This window comes from Trachinotus anak, unplaced genomic scaffold (assembly GCF_046630095.1).
Source record: "Trachinotus anak isolate AG129_WGS33_773 ecotype Australia unplaced genomic scaffold, CSIRO_AGI_Tana_v1 ptg000014l, whole genome shotgun sequence".
Taxonomy (NCBI): Eukaryota; Metazoa; Chordata; class Actinopteri; order Carangiformes; family Carangidae; genus Trachinotus; species Trachinotus anak.
Window position 1 is genome coordinate 9,139,808 of NW_027273865.1, and position 20,695 is coordinate 9,160,502.

The 20,695-nt window shown below is 40.0% G+C and overlaps 1 protein-coding gene across 17 annotated transcripts in view; it reads left to right on the forward strand.

Annotated features, from left to right (window-relative positions):
- Positions 1-20,695, forward strand: part of robo2 (roundabout, axon guidance receptor, homolog 2 (Drosophila)) — a 314,222-nt gene that overhangs the window by 32,811 nt on the left and 260,716 nt on the right. For 14 of the 17 annotated variants that reach the window (XM_071495712.1, XM_071495718.1, XM_071495724.1 and 11 more), the window contains exon 1: positions 3,275-18,152. The exons of the other annotated variants lie outside the window; for them this stretch is intronic. In XM_071495712.1, the coding sequence (XP_071351813.1) occupies positions 18,029-18,152 (124 nt within the window). In that variant the 5' untranslated portion in view covers positions 3,275-18,028. Of the gene's footprint in view, positions 1-3,274; positions 18,153-20,695 lie in introns of those variants that run through there. 17 annotated transcript variants of the gene reach the window in all.

Below are 20,695 nucleotides of genomic sequence, written 5' to 3' on the forward strand. Positions count from 1 at the left end.
AAAAGCCACTTTATGCTTGCTTGATATTTTTCAGCTTGGGACAGCAAAGCCTGAGGTCAGCCATGTCCATTGCAAAGATTTTTCACGACAGCTTACCAGGTTGTTAAGCTTCGCTGTTTTGCACATTTTCCTGCCAAATAGGTTGTTTGTTTGATCCACCTATAGCTATACTGTAAACTAATTTTAGTCCAAAGAAAGAAAAGCCTATAGACAAAATTGTTCATCACTATGGACACTATGGTCTTTACAGATGGAAAGTTTTTAAACTTGGATTACAGAAATTTTATTTTTGGTGATAACAATGACTAAAATTCATATTTCGTAATAATTCGATCATAGTGCCAAACCCACTGAGAATCAAGAGCCAGTCCAGCTCATACACAGTTGTGGATGGTATAGTAGGTTATCAACCTTCTCATCAACAACCTCATGTAAAAAAAAAAAAAAAAAAAAAAAAAAAAAAGCTGCTATGCTCTGACAAAGCAATTGTATACTGCCTGTTCAGCATAAAAAGAGCATACAAATACAGTTTGTATTTGGTAAAGAATGCCACATAATACGGGATGCACATGTTGCCTACTGGATGCACTGTCTGTAATTTTTCACAAACATATTTTGAAGTTAGGGGTAAGTTTAGGGTTTGATAGTAATAGTATCTCATTTGCTGTCCATGTCTGGTTGCATTTTTTGACCCGGTTGGCAACCACTTTTTTCCCCTTGCTGTGGCAAGTTGAAGTGCTGCTGTTGCATCTGTTTAATCAGGCAGACATGATGAAAGAAGTGTAGAGTGTTGTCAGCATCATAGAACAGAATATCAATTAAGGCAGCTTTAATAATACTGAAACAGCTGAACTTGAACAAAACAGACCACTGGCAAATTACTGACAGATGTCTATGATGGGGCTATTGTAAATTGTAAATTTCATTATGTACATGATCATTTTCATCATACTGAATTTGATATTGTTTTGTCTGACCATTGCAACATACTTTGCTTGGCAAGTCTCGTTGTTTTTCATTTGATTTTCTTACCTAACATAATGTCATAATAATTAATCAGCTTAGCTTGTTCTACTTAATTTGAATAATTGCTCCTCTACTGAGTTTATATGTGAACAAACAACATATGGGCATGTTATTTATCAACTAAATCTGCTGTGGGTATTAAAGTTCAAATAACAACAGCGTGCAAAATAATAAATGATGCCAGTGTTGTATAATAAGTCACAAAATTTCAAATGAAACCAAGAAAAAAAAGGCTGCTGTCATTTACAAATACCTTAACTATGATGAGTACTGTATGTGCTGTACTTTTTCTTTTAGCAGCATTTTAATATTGAAAAACAGTATTTTTTTTCCAACAAACACACACCTTCATGGATTTGAGGGGCACAAACATTATTCATTATAACCACACATTTGCATGACAAATACTACAACTGCTGGGTTACTAGACTATATGTACACATTTGCTCTGAGAGGATTATTTGTAGATTCTGTAAATCATAGGTTATTGAACATCACATCTGCCTTGTTTTATTTAATTTATCTGTCCAGGTTCTTTGGTAGCAGTTGTTTGAAAGCAACTGACAGTTTTATCATTCATACTTGGCCAAAAATCACTCAAATAACAAATCATTCTGTGAATAGCAAATTTTCTTAAGACTGTTGTGACAAGAAATATCAAAAATTATAGGAATATTAATTAATTTTATTATTGTATTTATTAATTATTAATTATTATTATTTATTAATTATTATTATTATTATTATTATTATTATTATTATTATTAGAGATGTCAACAGGCTTTTTAAGAAGCAGAACCCCCGCAAAGCAGCCGGTCCTGACTCTGTCTCTCCATCATCCCTGAAGCACTGTGCTGATCAGCTGTCTCCAGTGTTCACAGACATCTTCAACACCTCACTGGAGATCTGCCACGTGCCAGCCTGCTTCAAATCCTCCACCATCATCCCTGTCCCCAAAAAACCAAGGCCCACAGGACTAAATGACTATAGACCCATTGCCCTGACCTCTGTGGTCATGAAATCATTTGAGCGTCTTGTCCTGTCCCATCTCAAATCCATCACTGACCCACTCCTGGACCCCCTGCAGTTCGCCTACAGAGCCAACAGGTCTGTAGATGACGCCGTCAACATGGCTCTCCACTTCATCCTCCAGCACCTGGACTCCTCAGGGACCTATGCCAGGATCCTGTTTGTGGACTTCAGCTCTGCCTTCAACACCATCATCCCGGCTCTGCTGCAGGACAAGCTCTCCCAGCTGAGCGTGCCTGACTCCACCTGCAGGTGGATCACCGACTTCCTGTCTGACAGGAGGCAGCACGTGAAGCTAGGAAAGCATGTGTCTGACTCCCAGACCATCAGCACTGGATCCCCACAAGGCTGCGTTCTTTCTCCTCTGCTCTTCTCCCTGTACACCAACACCTGCACCTCCAGCCATCAGTCTGTCAAGCTCCTGAAGTTTGCAGACGACACCACTCTCATTGGACTCATCTCTGATGGCGTTGAGTCTGCCTACAGGTGGGAGACTGAGCGTCTGGTGACCTGGTGCAGGCAGAACAACCTAGAGCTAAACGCTCTGAAGACAGTGGAAATGATAGTGGACTTCAGGAAGAGCCCAGCCCCACCCACCCCCATCTCCCTGTGTGACTCCCCCGTGGCTACCGTGGAGCATTTTCGCTTCTTGGGAACCACCATCACACAGGATCTCAAATGGGAGCTAAACATCAGCTCCCTCATCAAAAAAGCTCAGCAGAGGATGTATTTCCTGAGGCAATTGAAGAAGTTCAACCTGCCAAGGACTATGATGGTGAACTTCTACACCTCCATCATTGAGTCCATCCTCACCTCCTCCATCACCATCTGGTACGCTGCTGCCACGGAGAGGGACAATAACAGACTGCAGCGTATCATCCACTCTGCTGAGAAGGTGATTGGCTGCAATCTTCCGTCCCTCCAGGACCTGTACGCCTCAAGGACTCTGAGGCGTGCAGGGAAGATTGTAGCTGACTCCTCCCACCCTGGACACAAACTCTTTGAGACACTCCCCTCTGGCAGGAGGCTGCGGTCCTTCAGGACCAAAACCTCTCGCCACAAAAATAGCTTCTTCCCATCTGCTATTAGCCTCATCAACAAGGCTAGAGAGCCCCACTGTTGCTGATCAATTGCACCAATCACCAGAAAAAATTCCTTGTATGTGAAAGCATACTTGGCAATAAAACTGATTCTGATTCTGATTCTGATTCTGATTCTGATTATTGTATTACACTAAAATGCACTCATCAGATAGTGTTCCACCTCTCATATCACTCTGTCAAGCTCATCTTCGATTTCTCGGCGTGTAGCCTGGTGTTAATGCTAATGGCATGCTGTATCAGTGGGGACACTAAAGGTGATGGCTAGCCTGAGTGGACTTCTGTCCTGTATAAAACCCTATCTCCAGATGGGCCAAGAAAGATTTAGTGAAGAGCGAAGGGGTCTTTCAAATGAGTGAGTGCTGGAAATGTGGAGACACATCTCCACACCCAGCCATTTGGACTGGAATGGCAGAGAGGTGAGCACAGAGGGCCTGTCCATTTGGAAGACTGACAGCACAATCAGAGACGTGTTAATCACATCTGGTTGTCTCGTTTATCAAAGGAAGTACTATTGTTAGCTGTTATGCCTCTGTCCATCAATGCACCAGTACATTTCTGTTAATAATTTGGCTAACCTTCAAGGAAAGTTCTTTCAATGAACACATCAGGAGAGGCTTGCAGTTGATTCTCTATCTACTTTGCAGAAATCATAAGGAAACAACTGCTGAAAAAGGCATGATTATCTGGTTCACAGAGTTTTGAGTATTTGATTCAGATGACATTAGAGATTTTGAAGCATGAATATTTTTGTTATAAGAAAGTGTACTGTGCAGTTCTATTTCTTCTGTCAGTTCCTGAAATGGTAAACTCTTTTAAGTTACACAATATTTATTTACCGGTAGTCATGAATTTGACATGTGCCATGGATAATTTCTAAAGGAACTGTTTCTTTCCACATGTAGAAAGTCTTTTTAATTTGTGTGACTTTTGTTGCAAATAAAGAGTTCTGCCTCAGAAAAAAATAATTAAATGTGCCCTGGTGTGTATTCTTTGAAACAAACAAACCTCTTCACAGTTCACATTCAGTGTTTTTCATCTTTGAGAACTGACAAACATGTTGTATTTCCTTTTCTTGTAAAATATTTGCAAAGCTGATTTTCTTTTTTTTTTTTGTAATCACAGAGTCATGTTAACTAGCTTAGCCTCTCTGCCTTTATTGGGGACTTGCTATGGTTCTTTGCTATGATTGGTGCCACCAACCTTTGATCAGTGAACCAGCAGCAGGAATGTGTATTATGCTGCCTGCGTGCTCATACATGTGCATGTGTGTCTTTGTGTGCATACACAGTACAGATAACCTTCAACTCACTTGTAGAAGTATTACCTCATAGTGCTACTACTGGTCAAAAACTCTAACAAACCTATTATTAACAGTTGCATGTTACAAAAAGTCTGAGCAGCTCAGTTAAGAACCTTTGAATATTTGGCTAAAATAGGAAAACCTAAAAGAATGTTTAAAAAAGGGTAAATTAATTATACAGTTAAATAAACAATTATATTTTTACATAGTGTTATATAAATATAAACTAAAAGAAAAGTAATTGAATTTACATGCATTTCCAACCAAATCTTGCCCAAAACTGAAGATGTGCATTTAAAATCACTAGGTACTAAATATCTTTAGGAAAACAAACTACTGCTGGGAGAAAAAGTCAGATACACGGTGCATTGTACACTTTCCTTTACATTTTTACTTACTGTACCTGTAGCTTCTCCATGTTCACAGTTTATTGAGAAATATTTTACAGAATGACAAAAAAATAAATTTCAATCCTCATGAGGGCTTTTTTAAAAATTTATCTATTTATGTATCAGTGTTTGATAGCGATGCCTCGATCATGTTTTTTTGCAGCTGATACCAATACTGATCATCTATAATTGAGATTGGCGGTCAGTCTAGTTAGTCTAGCAAATCACTCTGCTTAGCTTTGTAGTATACTAGGACCTCCAACAGTCAGCAGCATAACTGGATAAGAGGACCACAAAAAGTCATTGTTATTCAGTCAGCAACTTGATTTTACTTTGTTCAACAGAGCAGCACAAAAAACTCCCTGGAAGCAATGCAACAAGTATCCTACAGTAAGGACAACTGAATGACACAATGTAATAATTAATTAATTACACGTGCTAATTTATGTGAATTAATACAGTCATCAACAGAATAAAAAAATATTAAGCTTATTCAATAAGCTAAACAGTGCAAATAGTCCAACTAATAAAAGGCAATATATCTCAGAACATTTACTCAGCTGCATTATGCAAACTAAAGAATAATAGGATCTCAAGTCAGATACAAGCTGCATGCAAATTGTAACAAATGTAACTAAGAAAGTAAATATGCCTCAGAACATGGCTTGCAGCCCTGTGTGTACTTGATGTTTCCCCCTCATGGCATGCATTGCAAATGGCATATGTTATATCAGTCTCACACACTTTGTAAAAGTTCCACACGGCCGACATGTTGTTTTGGTGGACTGTCAAATGCTAGCGCAGTGAACAAGGTGGGTGGTGGGACTCCACTACACAGCATACAGTGTACAGTACATTGCTTCTCTTACTAGAATTTTGAATGTTGTGAGCTGAGTTTGCTTCTATGGCATTTAGCACCAGGAAGCTGCCTCAGCACTGATCAGTTAACAGCAATTTGTGGGCACTGTGATTATCTTTCCACTCAGATACAGTGTACTAATTTCCACCACATTTCATTAATCTTTAACTGCTGCTGTGACCTTTGAACCCTGGACAAGGCTGGTGTTCTGAACACCTGTCCACTTCCTAGCTGACTAGCCAGAGCTGTAGTACTTAGAGACCCTTCCTGAATGTTAGCTGATGGTGTAGTTCAATCATTGCAGTTAATAGAAAGATTTCTGTGTCCGTGGGGCTTGATACCACATGAGAACATAAATGCTTAATACAACATTGATCCACAGAATCAATCATCTCCAATCAATACATCGCAGCGTGAAACTGGTCCTTGGGTGTAGATGTATATTTTATCCTTGTCTCTCTTTCATGCTCCCACTCGCTGTGGCATAAAGCATCGATATTATGTTGTAGAAGAAAGGTTCTTTCCAACTTGCAGAAACATGTTGTCATCTTTGTACAGTAAGATGAGTTTCAGCCAGGGACAAACACACAACAGAGGTTCATGATGAGTGTCGACTTGCAGCCAGCTATGACAAGGTGACAAGCAATTTATCTCAAAAACATTCATATTCAGCCTTGCATCATCACCGCAGTCCATGTGATAAATGTATGTGTCTGGCAGTTTCTTACTGTGAATAGGATTTATGGACTAAGTCATAGCTGTTTGTTCTAAATCAAGTTTATATTTTTGTATGTATAAGCTTTTTAATTTAAAAACATAAGAAAAACGTAAGAAAATAAAAGTCCAACCATGACAACACAAATGTAAAAACTTACTCTCATGCTTTGCAGGTGAGTTTCAACTGACTTTCTGCAACCTTCAAGTTGGACTCATAAAAGCTGGCTAACTGTCACCCCTGTCAGCACAGTCTGAGAGGTGGACGAGACATGTCATCCCGACAAAATTTAAAATGTGTTTTGAGGCCCACTAGCTGAGTGGCTGCCACTCTTTCTCATCCCCAGGCAGATTTAATGCCCAACACTACTCCCGAGAGCAGTGGGCCCACCCCAGCATATCAGAGGGTGTATTTCTCACTATCTCTCTCCATCTCTCTCTCTCTCTCTCTGTCTCTGTGAAAGGACCCAGGTGGGGTATTGTGGAGCTGAACCTTGAATTCCCTCATGAATGTTTCTGTAGGTCAGTAGTTTGACCTCTTGACTTCTTGTTGAAGGCATCTGAATAGGAAAGATGTGTGGCATGTGTTTGCCACTGCTATAAAGGAACCAACACTAGGTCAAAATAAACAGTGTGTGCCTCCACTGTAGTAATGGCACTGAACACAATAAATTCATAGCTTTAATATCTGTAAAATATTTGGAATCTATGAGTGCATTTCAGAGAAACTTGCATCAAATAATTGACCATTTATAGCACATGGATACAAAAGGTAGATGTGGCTGAAAAGTGTCTTGGAGGGAGCTCCTCAGTAATCTGAGAAGCAACAAATATTCTGTCAGAAATACTAGAAGCAAGGAAAAGACCTGCAGCTGCAAATGCTGCTGACATTAGGGTATCTCCAGGGTAGTCTGGGAGTGCCAAGTTAAAAAGGCCACCATGTACACCTGTGTGAGTATGATTGAATGTTATTTACCAGTCAGCTTGTACCCAGGTGAACAAATGAACAAGTGGTAATGAAGCATTAATGAAGTTAATGCTTAATAGATGAAGAAATTGTAATTATAGTTAGAGCATATTGCTTGGATGATGTGATTTTTCACTGTTTTGTAATATTTTATACATTAAATGATTAATTTATTCATAAAGAAACATTCAACTGGTAATGTAAATAATTGTTGCATGAAAAAAATATTTTATTTTTAATCATTTTTATGATTTTTTACTTAGATGACTGCTTGTGTGGTAATTATAATGGGAGGACGTAGTATAAAGAGTGACGAGTCTGTGTTAAAGACGGGTGTGGACTGGTCCACAAAACACAGGAATTTGACATGGAAGATAGAAACCAATAGTTTGTTTGATCCTGACTGTTCCATTGCATGGTCACAGTGAATTTATGACTGTAACCATGACGATGATGGCCCTCAAGCCTTATTTTAACCCAAAGCACTTTTCCCAAACTTTACCTAGTACTTTTTTTGCCTAAATCTAACTAAACTGTGACCATCCCATAAAACCTTTGTTATTGTAACCATGACGACAAAGGTCCATTATGCCTGCCGCCACAGGGGCACTGTTTTGGGAGACACTCAATGGGTTGTGTAAGAGTGTAAGGACAACTGACCTATGTCGTTTGAGGACTCGTTGACCAAACCCCATATTGTGCAGCTTATTACTGGAGCTCAGAGCTGGAATCCTTATCTTTGTGTATGTGTCCTTTCTCCAGCAGAAAAAGGTTACTTAATTGTAGCAAAGCTCATGAGGTCATTGTGACAGCTGTGTGGAAGCCTACTGTTTATTTAAATCACTCGGTCCAAAACATAGAAATTGTGCCAGCTAACTAAGTGTGTTACCCTTGGGCTTATGCAGTTGACTTAGACACTTGGGAATATGAGCATGGTTTGAAACACCGCTGCCAGGGCATTTGCTCTGTATTGGCAATAAGCAGAAATTCTAGTTAGGACAGCTGCGACCAAACAGTTGAACAGTTTTTAGTGGTGGAATGTGGGTGTACAATGTCAACAATTTACTGGTATTTCCTGGTATGGTTACACTTAAACATCTGAGACCAGTGTGTTAAAAGCAGACACATTTTCAATATGCCCCCTGTATATGCGAATAAGTAAATGGCAGTAAGCTGCATTTTGTTCCCCACATGAAAGGTGATCCTTCTTTCTGGAGGAGAGCAAAAGAGTGCAGGGGAAATGAATATAATTATGGAAACTCCTGACTTCAGTCTGAGTGCACTTCTCTCCTGCTGTTATTTCTGCATAGTCATATTTTGAACTGGATATAGGGGGTAAATTTCATATTGACTGGCTTGTTATGCTCATTCAATTTGCAGTGATCAAAAGTGTTACTGAAATGGAAGGACGTGCTGTAAGCTTGGGTGACTGTATGGATACTGGGCTGGCAGCTCCAATAGGGCCTGAAAGGGGCTCAAGTCTACCTGGAAGTGTCTGAGAGATGATGTGATTGTTGCTGATGATATGCGGTAATGGATGTGTATAGCTTCCAATCTGCTGGCAGTCTCTCCTACTCCTCTGCTTGTAGCCAAGGAGCTCATTTTATAAACATCTCCAGAAAGTTAGTCTGAGAGACTTGGCGTCTCACTTCATCCATCTGTATAAACAGCACTTCCACAATGCTTTGGGTGTGTGTTTTATAATGAGAGCTTCTTTTGCTGATCCCAGGCCACCTTTGGCATTTCTGCCACAGTTATTTTGTATTTGATAATAAATAACTTCAGACAAGTTAGTTTATATTCTTAGAGCAAACAAGCCTCCGGACTGTATACAGCTGATGATCGATTGGCCAACAGTCTAGTAGTTTGCAAATGTACAGTATTCAAATGAATGAGACTGTGCAACAGCCTGAAGCTAAACTGAGGTAATGATTTATGTCTAGTGGCACATCGACTTCAGATAAGTACAGCCCATTTCTCACCTTTCCACAACATTACCTATTATGGTTCTTTTCTACTTGAAAAGAATGTGCACATGTTCAGAACATGAATGACATAATATGATCTAAGGAAAATATAATCAAAGCCAAAACTATTGCTAAATGTAACATTATGCTCACTTTTACAAGGATTTCATGATGGGTTGACATGGTGTTTTCCTTCAGGTCAAATGAAAGTTCAACATGACGCTTGTTAAGATGTTAATATTATCCAGATTTATACTTAGACCTGATAACTACTGGCTAAAATGGCAAATGTCATGTCTGACTCTATCAATCTGTAAAACTCTAATGTGAGGGTGTGTAGTGTCCCTACCACATCAGTGCTGGTGCTGTGTGGGTCAGTTTAACTGAACTGAACTGGAGACTGTGACATCTCTGCGCTGCTTCAAAGAGGCCACATCATCACAGGCTGAGGAATATATGCACTGGCCTGTCCTGAGCCAGCACAGCCGAGGCTAGTGCAACACTGTGGCAGTTTTTAAGGTGAAATGTAAAACTTTATTTCGTATTTTTGTTTCACCTTTTTCCATCATTTATCCTTTACATTTTCTGTTTTGAATGGTGTGGTTAATACTACACACTGCATTGTTATTGAACATCTCTGTGGTCATAGTCACCAAAAATGTAGTGTCTGAAAGCTGAGCTTCAGTATAATAAAAACCTCTTTATTTCCTTGAATATTTTGAAAAGCCATTATTGGATCTTGCCTTGTAGTCGTGTTACTGCCATGCCGGGTTTATTTATTTCTTACAGTCATTGCCACAACTGTTATCTGTGACAGTTTTTTGATGACGATGATGTGTCAATGAAATGTGACTTGTGTCTGTTATGTCACTGTCCTTGTAAGAGCATCATTACATTAGCATCTTGTAGGATTTGGTGATGAACAGTGAATAATTATAAACTAGTATTGCTACATTCTACTAATGTGCACTGCCAGAAAACAAATTTAGTTTTGCAGACCACAGCTGAGTGTGTAATTTAGATTTTATAGTGTTTTGAGATATGAGAAAGAGACAGAGAAAGAGGAGAGAGAGTTGAGAGCTGGGACTGCTGAAGCCTGTTATTTAATTGAGTGTGTGATATAGAGCGTGTAGTGCTTTTGGTCTGAAGAGCTGGTGACCTTCACCTGTGAGACCAGTGATCAGGTGAAACTCTTCAGCCAAAGTGGGGATAGAGCACTGTTCACATCTGTACATGTACTGTTCCCCTCCATCCCAATAATGGAGACTAGAATAGCAATAAATTGATTCTTCTCATTACAGCTACATGTAGTGTAGGACAGTCTGTGCATTGTGATTATGAACAAACAGTGTTCTTGCTATAATGGCTCATAACTGGGTACAAATGATTTCTGCTAATGTCTGTGTCTTATATCTGTCTCGTTGCCACATTTCTCCAGAACTGAATGTTACATCTTGGTAATATCATACACATTTTTTACAATTATGGTATAATACTAATCCAGGTTGTTAGCATAATGGTCTGTATGTCTCATTTCTACTGCCTGTTGAGTGACCTTTTCCTGTTTTGTAACTTATGGTGTGCATTCATGATACAGGATTAAAGATACAGTCTTTTGGTCTTTGGTCCATTTATTTCCTGTGCTGCTGATGTCTGATCATAACCTCAGAGTAGTTCAAAGCTGCATAATAGGTTAAAAATATTATGCTACAGTTTTGTTTGATGTACTGGGATACGACTTGAAAGATCACAGTATTAAAGGTCTAATATACAGTGCATCTAGAAAATATTCACAGCGTTTCACTTTTTCCACATTTTGTTATGCTACAGCCTTATTGCAAAATGGATTAAATTCATTTTTATCTCAAAATTCTACAAACAATACCCCATAATCATAAAGTGAAAAAAGTTTGCTTGAAACTTTTGCAAATTTGTTAAAAATAAAAAATAAAAATATAACATGTACATAAGTATACACAGCTTTTGCTCAGTACTTTGTTGAAGCACCTTTGGCAGCAATTAAAGTCTTTTTGAGTATGATGCTACAAGCTTGGCACACCATTTTTGTCTTCCGTCTGGCCACTCTACCATACAGGCCTGATTGGTGGAGTGCTGCAGAAATGGTTGTGCTTCTGGAAGGTTCTCCTCTCCACAGAGCAATGCTGGAGCACTGTCAGAGTGACCATCGGGTTCTTGGTCACCTCCCTGACTAAGGCCCTACTGCCCCGATCACTCAGATTGGCCGGGCAGCCAGCTCTAGGAAGAGTCCTGGTGGTTCCAAACTTCTTCCATTTACAGTTGATGGAGGCCACTGTGCTCATTGGGACCTTCAATGCTGCATAAATTTTTCTGTACCCTTCTCCAGATCTGTGCCTCGATACAATCCTGTCTCAGAGGTCTACAGACAATTCCTTGGACTTCATGGCTTGGTTTGTGCTCTGACATGCACTGTCAACTATGGGACCTTATATACACAGGTGTGTGCCTTTCCATCTGAATCATCTGAAGGATGATCGGTGGAAACAGGATGCACCTGAGCTCAATTTGAGTGTCATGGCAAAGGCTGTGAATACTTCTGTACATGTGATGTTTTTGGTTTTTTATTTTTAATATATTTGCAAAAATTCCAGGCTAACTTTTTTAACTTTGCCATTATGGGGTATTGTGTGTAGAATTTTGAGATAAAAAAAAATGAATTTAATCCATTTTGGAATAAGGCTGTAACATAACAAAATATGGAAAAAGTGAAGCTCTGTGAATACTTTATGGATTCACTGTACATACACTTGTACATAAAAGCTTTCATTTATTGTGGCTGATTTGATGTGTGGGCGCCTATAGACCGTGCTTGCTTGACATCTCCCTCATTCTCCCAGTTTATTGAATCTACTAGGGAGTACAAATTACACCTTTATCATTCTCACAGTGTCAGGTGACCTCTTTAATTCCCACCATAGCACCGCCTACATTCCACCTCAGCTGAGGTCTAATCAGCAAAATATGTTTGTGCCTGGCTTTTAAGTGTAGTCAGTATTGCATTATTAAATGCACTAATGTCAGTAGTTATAATAAATTATCATGGGTATTCTGTTACCAGAATTTTGGTAATCCTGAGACACTTGTACACGCCAAACATGATGGATGAAATGGTAAATAACAAAATATTTTTGGCATTAGGAATAATATAAAACTATAAATATGTATGTGGGTATTGCTTTCTGTGAAGGTAATATTGATATGTTAATATTGATTTCTTAACATTTATTCCTCTGCCCTTATTTGGTTAGATAAATTCTGAAGTGCAGGATAAAAGCTAATCTGCACAATAATTTTTTTAATTAGTGTATTAATGTGTGATGTCAGTGGTCATAAAAAACAAAACAACTGCAAACACCCACACTCTATACAACCACCTGTTATCATATGACCATCACGTTTTGACAGCTGAACACTCCATCCTCATGAAGATGCGGTTGAAAGCTCAAAAAAAAGGTGGAAATTGACCTTGAGTTTAAATTATTTTCTAGAATAACATGCTCTATGCAGCAGATTACCCAGACTGTGTCAGTCTGTATTAATCTTGTAATGGTGTAATAGTAATTAATGTGTCACAAATTAATGTTAATGCCATATTTTATGCAATATTTCTGTTCATTATTTTAGGATTCAATCCCATTAATACGGTTTTAACATTTCCAGTGGGCTGTTGGTGGGGAAAAAGTTGTTTTTTTTTTTTATGAAGGGGGACAAAGCGTTGATGAGTATGGAGACACAGTATGCAGTTTGGGTGGGTCTCAGAGATGGAATAAAATCTTCAGGCTGGAGCCATGCAGCCACCAGAATACCATATACTGTAAGCATGACACTGTTGCTTTTTTTAGAACCCGCTTTCCGTTTTGCAGTGCTCTATTAGACAAAATGTCTATCTGCCAATATATTCAGAATGCAGTATGGAGGTTATTAACATGCCCTTGGCAAAAAGGGTTTAGCTGTGTGGGGCAAGCATCTCCATAAATCGCAGCAGAGGCAGTTTTATTACAGGTTGTAAATAGAAGCCCCTGCCGTATTTTATGACAGCCATCACTAACTCATTCTGATTCTTATTACCTCTCTGTTCTTTGACTTGCGGGACCATTCACAGACACATTCTGTGCACAAGTTTATGCGGTATAAGGAATTGATTGTGGAGGAATTTATTCCTGATGTAATTGCACCTTCAGCTTGCACCACACTTTTGACTTCAATTGCTGTTTTCATGTACATTATAACGAGCCCAGCCTGTTTCTGAGTGGTTACATATAAAATTTACATATGGATGCCTTTACCAGCAATTTGATTGAGGAGCTGTTTAGTACAGCATGTTACTGGGGTGCAGAACATAATACATTTCTGATTAGTTTACAAAATGAGATCATCCACATTGAATTTGAAGGGAGGACATACATTTGTTTTTGTTACAGATATGGTAAATGTTGAATCGGAAGTTATTTACCATATAACTGTGTAGGCATAGATGTTTATCTAATTTTGTAATTAAGAGTTGGTGCACCCTTAATCAAACTGTAGTATATTTCTTAATGAACATGGCTTTTGTAAGCTGTTATGATTTCCAGTTTTCACAGTGACCAGTCATCTGACAGAAGAGCCAGGGACATGTGTACATTACAGCCATATTTACTAAGCACTTTCCACAAGCACTGCCCTTTTCTAGTCTAGCTTGTTTACTTATTTGATTTGGCTGACAGAGGGATAATCAGCTTATGATCTTTAACATTTGTTTGCCAGGAGCCGTACTGGGAGTTGTGCTCAATTCAAGTATGTCGCATGCTGTGTCGACCATGATCTCTGTATTTTTCTTTGCATTTTCATTCAAAATTCAAAGAGATTGGCATGGATGTCTCAGCTTTGATATATTTGTCTTGTCAATATTGGTGACTTTAAAATTCGGGGAAGGAGGGAACTCAGCTGCTAACAAAAAAAGGTTCCATCACTGATTATCTGATTGAAAGTTGCAGCGCTCTAATTCTGGTATTATAATTAGAATGTTAATCATTACCCAGAGGTTTGCGAGGCAGGAGAAATAATCATTTCAGTGCCACACTACAGTCATTTCAAGAGAGACAAACAACCAAATCTATTCTATTATAGACTTCCAAACTACCCCCCTGTCCTGCTTTGGGACACACATGGGCGGAGTGAATGGGGATGGATGGTTGGATTAGGAATGCCGGGAGCGAGTAGATTATCCAGTATCTGGGCAGGCAGATGTGCAGAGGAGAAAACGACTACACAAAGAGCCAGATCTCCATCAGGGGATCAATTCATGGTGCTCGCTCTGTCACTTCCTGTGAAAAAGCAAATTTCATGGTGTGTTTTCAAGAGGCTGGCATCGGAAAAACATCAAGAAGACAGTTTCTCTCTCTCTGTCTTGCTTCTTTCCACTCTCCTTGTCTCCCATCCACTCTTCAGCTCTTTCTACTCTCCTCTCACTTTCTCTCCTTTTTTCTGTTCTGTAGTAAAACGTGCAGTTGAACACACATACACAGGTACACTTAAGACACATGAACACACACACATTCATGCCGTAACCTATATTTGCTGAGTATGGTGAATGCCTATGTGTAAATTTTTTAAGAGGTTTAGCCAGGGGGAGCTGGAATGAGTATTGCTGTTGGCTGAGTTTCTCAGCCTGGGGCCCCTTGCCTCACTCCCCCGTTCCACCCAGTAGAGCTTCATCCTTATCACTGTCCTGCACCCCATCACTGTTGAAGCTGGGCTCCTCTCCTGCTTGACCACATTTATCCAGGGGGCTCTTGTCTGGGGGTGATAAGCTGTCTGACTTACCAGTATGGATGTAGGGGTTCCCGCATCCCCTCCACTTCACTCCACTCTACTCCTCTTTACTCCTTCCTCAGCAGTAGTGACTTTTTTGTTGACAATAAACCTACTCAACAATACTTCTCTACATTTGTTTCTGTACATCTGCCTTGACTATCGCACACTGCACAGGTTCTCCTCTCATCCCTCTTATCCCCTCTCCTTCTCCCCTCTGCTTTTTTGTACTACTGTATTAAAGAGGCAGAAAGTGTTTTTGAGGCAAAAACAACTTTGAATGGTTAACGTAATGGGCTCATAGGGACCTTAGACAAAGGCACTGTGAATGCTAATTCTGGCTACACTTCACCAGATTTATGTCTGTGTGAACTAATTTTACACAAGAGGCAGCAGACATCAAAGTCTGTTGCTTTTATCCACTGATGACACATGCACAGAGTTTGTTTTTGGAACATCTGTGCTGTTTTTCTGTTTCTGAACTTTGTATTGAGAACTTTTTGTCACATAATTGTGAATATATCTGCTACAGATTCAACTCTTGTGTCATTTTGTTGCTTATGAAAGGGATCGTGACGCTCATTACTTTTTAGATTACCCCTGGTTTGGTAAATATATAATAACTCTCAGGTCTTTGATGTTGAAGTGCAGTGAATTCAGTTCTCAGAGAGTTTTACTTGTTAAGGTGTAAATGAATACTCTGTGGCAGTGGCAACAATGCTGCTGCCATTAAAGCATTGATTGTTATTTTCAAGGTCCTTGCTCTACACCCATGGCTTATGAAGGAGCACAGCCATGTGACATGGGCTGTAACAAGCTGTCACTCTAGACCACTTGCTATTTAGCACAAGCTGCACCACACGCTCCATGTATTTTCAGGTTGTACTCCACTAACCGCTTGCGTCTAAGCTACTCAGTGCTTAGCCTTTAAATTTGGAGCCCATGGTACAGCACCGGGCTCTTTATATGCAAAAATGAATAATCTGAGTATTACTGTTTAACACAAAAAGCTGCAGGTTGCTGATGAAAAACTCCTATTTAGAGTTGTTGACATGCAGCAGGATATATTGTAACATTAGGTTTCGAATTTAACTTGTCTGGTGCAGATTTGCTTTGTAATTTTATAACTCAATTAACAGGGGACTGTCATACTTTAGAATTATGTACTTCAGCTATGGTGTAATAGCCCAGAGAGAAGCAAACATTGCGCTTGTTTATCTGTCATCAGAAATGTGTATTGCCAACAGATGCTCCTGCTGGTGTCTTAGAGAAAATACACATCTCTCTCCTCATGTGCCGAAAGCTTAATTATAGTTCCTGGTGTCATTACAGGTTATTATGAAGGGAAAGCGAGATAGCGTGAAGGAATAGGAGAATGGGGGGGTGCAGGTAGGAAACGAGTGAAGATTATGTGTGGATTCAGGATATTAATTTGCACTGTGTATAAAAAATTATGGACTTGATCATGGCTTTCCTCAGAAGCTGTAATTAGGACATTAAAGCCATGGTGTGTGTACGAGACAGCCTGTTCATACTCCCCACTTGTGAAGTACCTGTTTTATGAACTTGGGAGCATAACGACCTTGGAGCTTTGTCAGAGAAATGTGGCTGATAAACAGTGTGTCTTGCATCCAAAAAACATGCAGTTTTCTATGACTGCCATAGGCTCAAACCTGAAGGAGCGATTGTGAGGAGGTTGCATTATAAGACAGCTACAATAGTTGGTTGCAGTGATGAAAATCTTGCGAGTTTTGTGATGGAATTCATGATAGTCTTTTTTCACCAGTTTTCTCCATATTTGACTTTTTATTGACCAAACACTTAACTTTTTATGTCAAAATAAAAAAATAAAGAAATTTCTCCTCAATGATTTTGATTGACTTTGGAAACACATGAACTGATCTGCACTGATCAATGGAGATTTAGCACACTTCTTTTGACCATGGGCTGTCAATGCAGAGGGGGGTGGGTCAAGAAGAGAACCCCACAATTTCCCCAGGAGAGTGCTCCTCTCTGATCTCCTACTCCCTTTTTCATGCCCTGTCTTTCTCCTTCTCTCCTTGCTCCATTGTCCCTAGAAAAGCCTTGCCCATTACTTTAGCAATGGTGATGCAATCTCCATGCAAATGTCTTACTGATAAAGAGCTTCTGTACAAATATGGATCTTGTCTTTCCTCTGTGTTCATCAGCTACCTGTTATTCTGACTTGCCTGTTTGCGGGTTTACACTCCCAGACAGCCTCAGTCCAACACACTCCTAGAAACTCCTTTCTAGAGTGCAGAGGGTGGATTGTGCTCCCACCTCTGTCTCCTCCATGGTGTCAAGCTCTAGGCAAAAGACCGAGCGCAGAGGAATGAATTCCCCCTGAAACCCAGAGTGAGAAAGGCAGGAAATAATTCAGCAGCAGCTCCAGCAGCAGCATCAGCATCAACAGCGGTGGCAGCAGTGAGCGTGAGAGAGATGGAGAGAGAGGGAGTGTGTGTGAGTGTGTGTGTGTGTGTGTGAGCTTGAGTGAGAGCGAGTTCCTATGCACTGTGCTGAGCGTAGCTGAGCCGTGCCGTCGCGTGGCAAGCTGTGTATTCCTGTTTGGTTCCCATGCGCTCTGGTGAGGCAGAGCTCACAGAAGGGAGAGATGTGGCTTCACTCGGAGCTCCAGCATCAGTGAAGACCAGCACCCGACTGGGGTATCACAGAGCAGCATGGTAGGACTGGAGACCCACTGCTGACACCAGCGTGACTGATGATGACAGCCCACGCGTGGGCTACCATGCGCCACAGCCGCGCCGTTCTAGGAGGAAACACAGCCATGTGAAAGTGACTCGGCTGCCAGCAACTCTTGGACATGTTTTCCAGGGCAAAGTCTGGATTTCTTTCTGTGTTTGAACTTGTTTTTTTTCTCTTGGTGCTGTCTGGTTGTCCCGAACTCACCTATCAGGCAAGGACTAAAGGCAGATGGAACAAGATTGGTAAGTAATGATGGACAACCATGATTTACATTTGTAATGTTGAGCTATTTGTAAATTTGGCTGTGCCAGTATATTATTTAAATGATTTGAAGATTTGATGGACATCTGCAGGTGATCTTGGCAAGAACAGTGTTAATTTTGGATGACACATTCTCATCCCAGACTGACCTTGCCTTGCAACAATTTTGGATTTGGATGTTTTGTGCCACTTTATTTATATGTTTGTAAATATCTGGACATACACATAATGCTCTTACTCTCGTGTACTTTTAGTCTCTACAGTTATGACTCACTGTGACTGCTTAGGTGTGTCAAATGAAGTTGACTCGGATTTTTGAGCACAGACGAAAGTGATGGCCACTTATGTCCACTGGACTTGGTCTTGTCTAACTTTTCAGTGCTGTCCAATGTTAACAACAGTTAAGAATTTTTATGGTATTGGTGTTTTCCCCACTATATTACTATCCTGCGCCTGTCTTTTAGTGTTTTAAGGGTCTATTTTGATATACACATAAACTCACACACCCACACCCTGCCTGCTCGGTGTGTTTCGTAAGATCACATTGTGCTCCCTGGAATGTTGGGTTGACAGGACATGCCACCAGTGTCTTAGAACCGTGATTTTTGGTTTAAAGACTTAGATCACCAGTCTTGAAGAGAGGTGTTAATAATTCATCTCAGCCCCTCCGTGGGAGCGGTCCTCTCGCCTCTCTTGTAGCATTTAATCCCCTTTGTCGGATTAAAGGAACCTCTAATCTTAGTGCTAGTGCTCAGTGAGAAGCCTGAAAGATGCTCCCTGCAGCCTATCGGCATTGGTAGCACTCAAGGCTCACGCTCAGTGGGACGTGTGTGTCTTCAAAGAAGCAGTGTCACAACTGTGATCTATTTAATGATTCCTTGCCTCTTTGCTTTTGCTCTTTTTCTGTCTCTCCCGCTCTCTACTTTACATTTCTTCAAATTCATCCTTGTACTATGTCCATGCGCTTTCCACCAACACGCATCATTACCGCACAGTATTTCTAACTTAATGACTCGGAGCAAGCTCTCAGATTGCTATTATACACTCCTAAATATTGGACGATGAAATAATTTCTCTTTTCATGTCCAGTTTTTCTTTTACCTCAATCAATTCATGTATATAGATTGTTAATCTTTACACATGAAATAGGTCATTCAAATCCACAGCTATTTAATTTTCCAGAACAACTTTTTCTATGTGACAACAACTTATGATAGAGGGAAAACTTACAGAGAGAACAAGACAAAATACATTTTCATTCTGCTAAAGCCTTTTAAAAACAACATGCATTTTCAACGCAATTTCTGAATTACTTGAAATGATGGTTGAATTTGTTCAAGGCTGGAATTTGATGTATTTGCTGCAAGTATGAATCAGCAATCTGTAAACCAAGGGTAAAAACAGTTACACTATAAAAATCAAAGCTATCACTGGCCTCCAGTGAAATGGAGGGCAGTGACCTCCCTAGGTGTAATTAGGCCATAGACTCTATCTGTGCACAGATGAAAAAAATGATTTTCATTAATTTTCATTGACTGTAAATTGCCGTTCATTATCACATTTAACATTACGATTTTAATGCATGTGTAATTGTCCCTGCATGGTATTGGCTAAATTATCAATATTTTCCCTACTGTCACTATGTATATAGCTAAGAACACATTGGAGATATGCATGCGCAATGCATAATTGTAAACCATCTTATTTACATACAGTATTGTACAGAAGGTGGTGAGTTCCTTGTTAGTATACACTCACCGAACACTTTATGAGGAACACAGTACTAATACTGGGTAGGGCCTCTCATTGCTGTCAAAACAGCCTCACTTTTCCATCGCATGGATTCCACAAGATGTTGGAAACGTTCCTTTGAGATTATGCTCCGTGTTTACATGATGCATCATATCATCTCTGCAGATTAGTCAAATGCACATTCATGATTCCAGTCTCCTGTTCAAGTACATCCCTAAGGTGTTCCACTGAATTTTGGGGCTGGGGAGACCACTGAATTCACTGAACTCATTGTTATGTTCATGAAACCAGTTTGAGATGACTTTTGTGACATGGTGCATTATCTTGCTGGAAGTAGCCATTTGAAGATGGTAAACTGTGGCGATAAAGAGATGTACATGGTCAGCAACAATACTCTGACAGGCTGTGGCATTCAAACCATGATTCACTGATGATAAGTGACCCAAAGTCTAGAGAAAACATTCCCCAAACCATGAGACCACCACAAGCCTGGACTGTCGACATAAGGAAGGGAGTCCATGGATTCGTCCTGTTGATGCCAAATTCTGACCCTACCATCTGCTGCCTTAGGGAAAATCCAGATTCATCAGACCGTGCTACATTTTTTCAGTCTTCAGCTGTACAGTTTTGGTGAGTCTTTGCCACTACAGCCTCAGATTTCTGCTCTTTGCTGACAAGAGTGGAACCTGATGTGATCTTCTGCTGTTGTAGCCCATCAGCCTCAATGTTTGACTTGTTGTTCTTTCTGATGCTTTTCTGCTCACCACAGTTG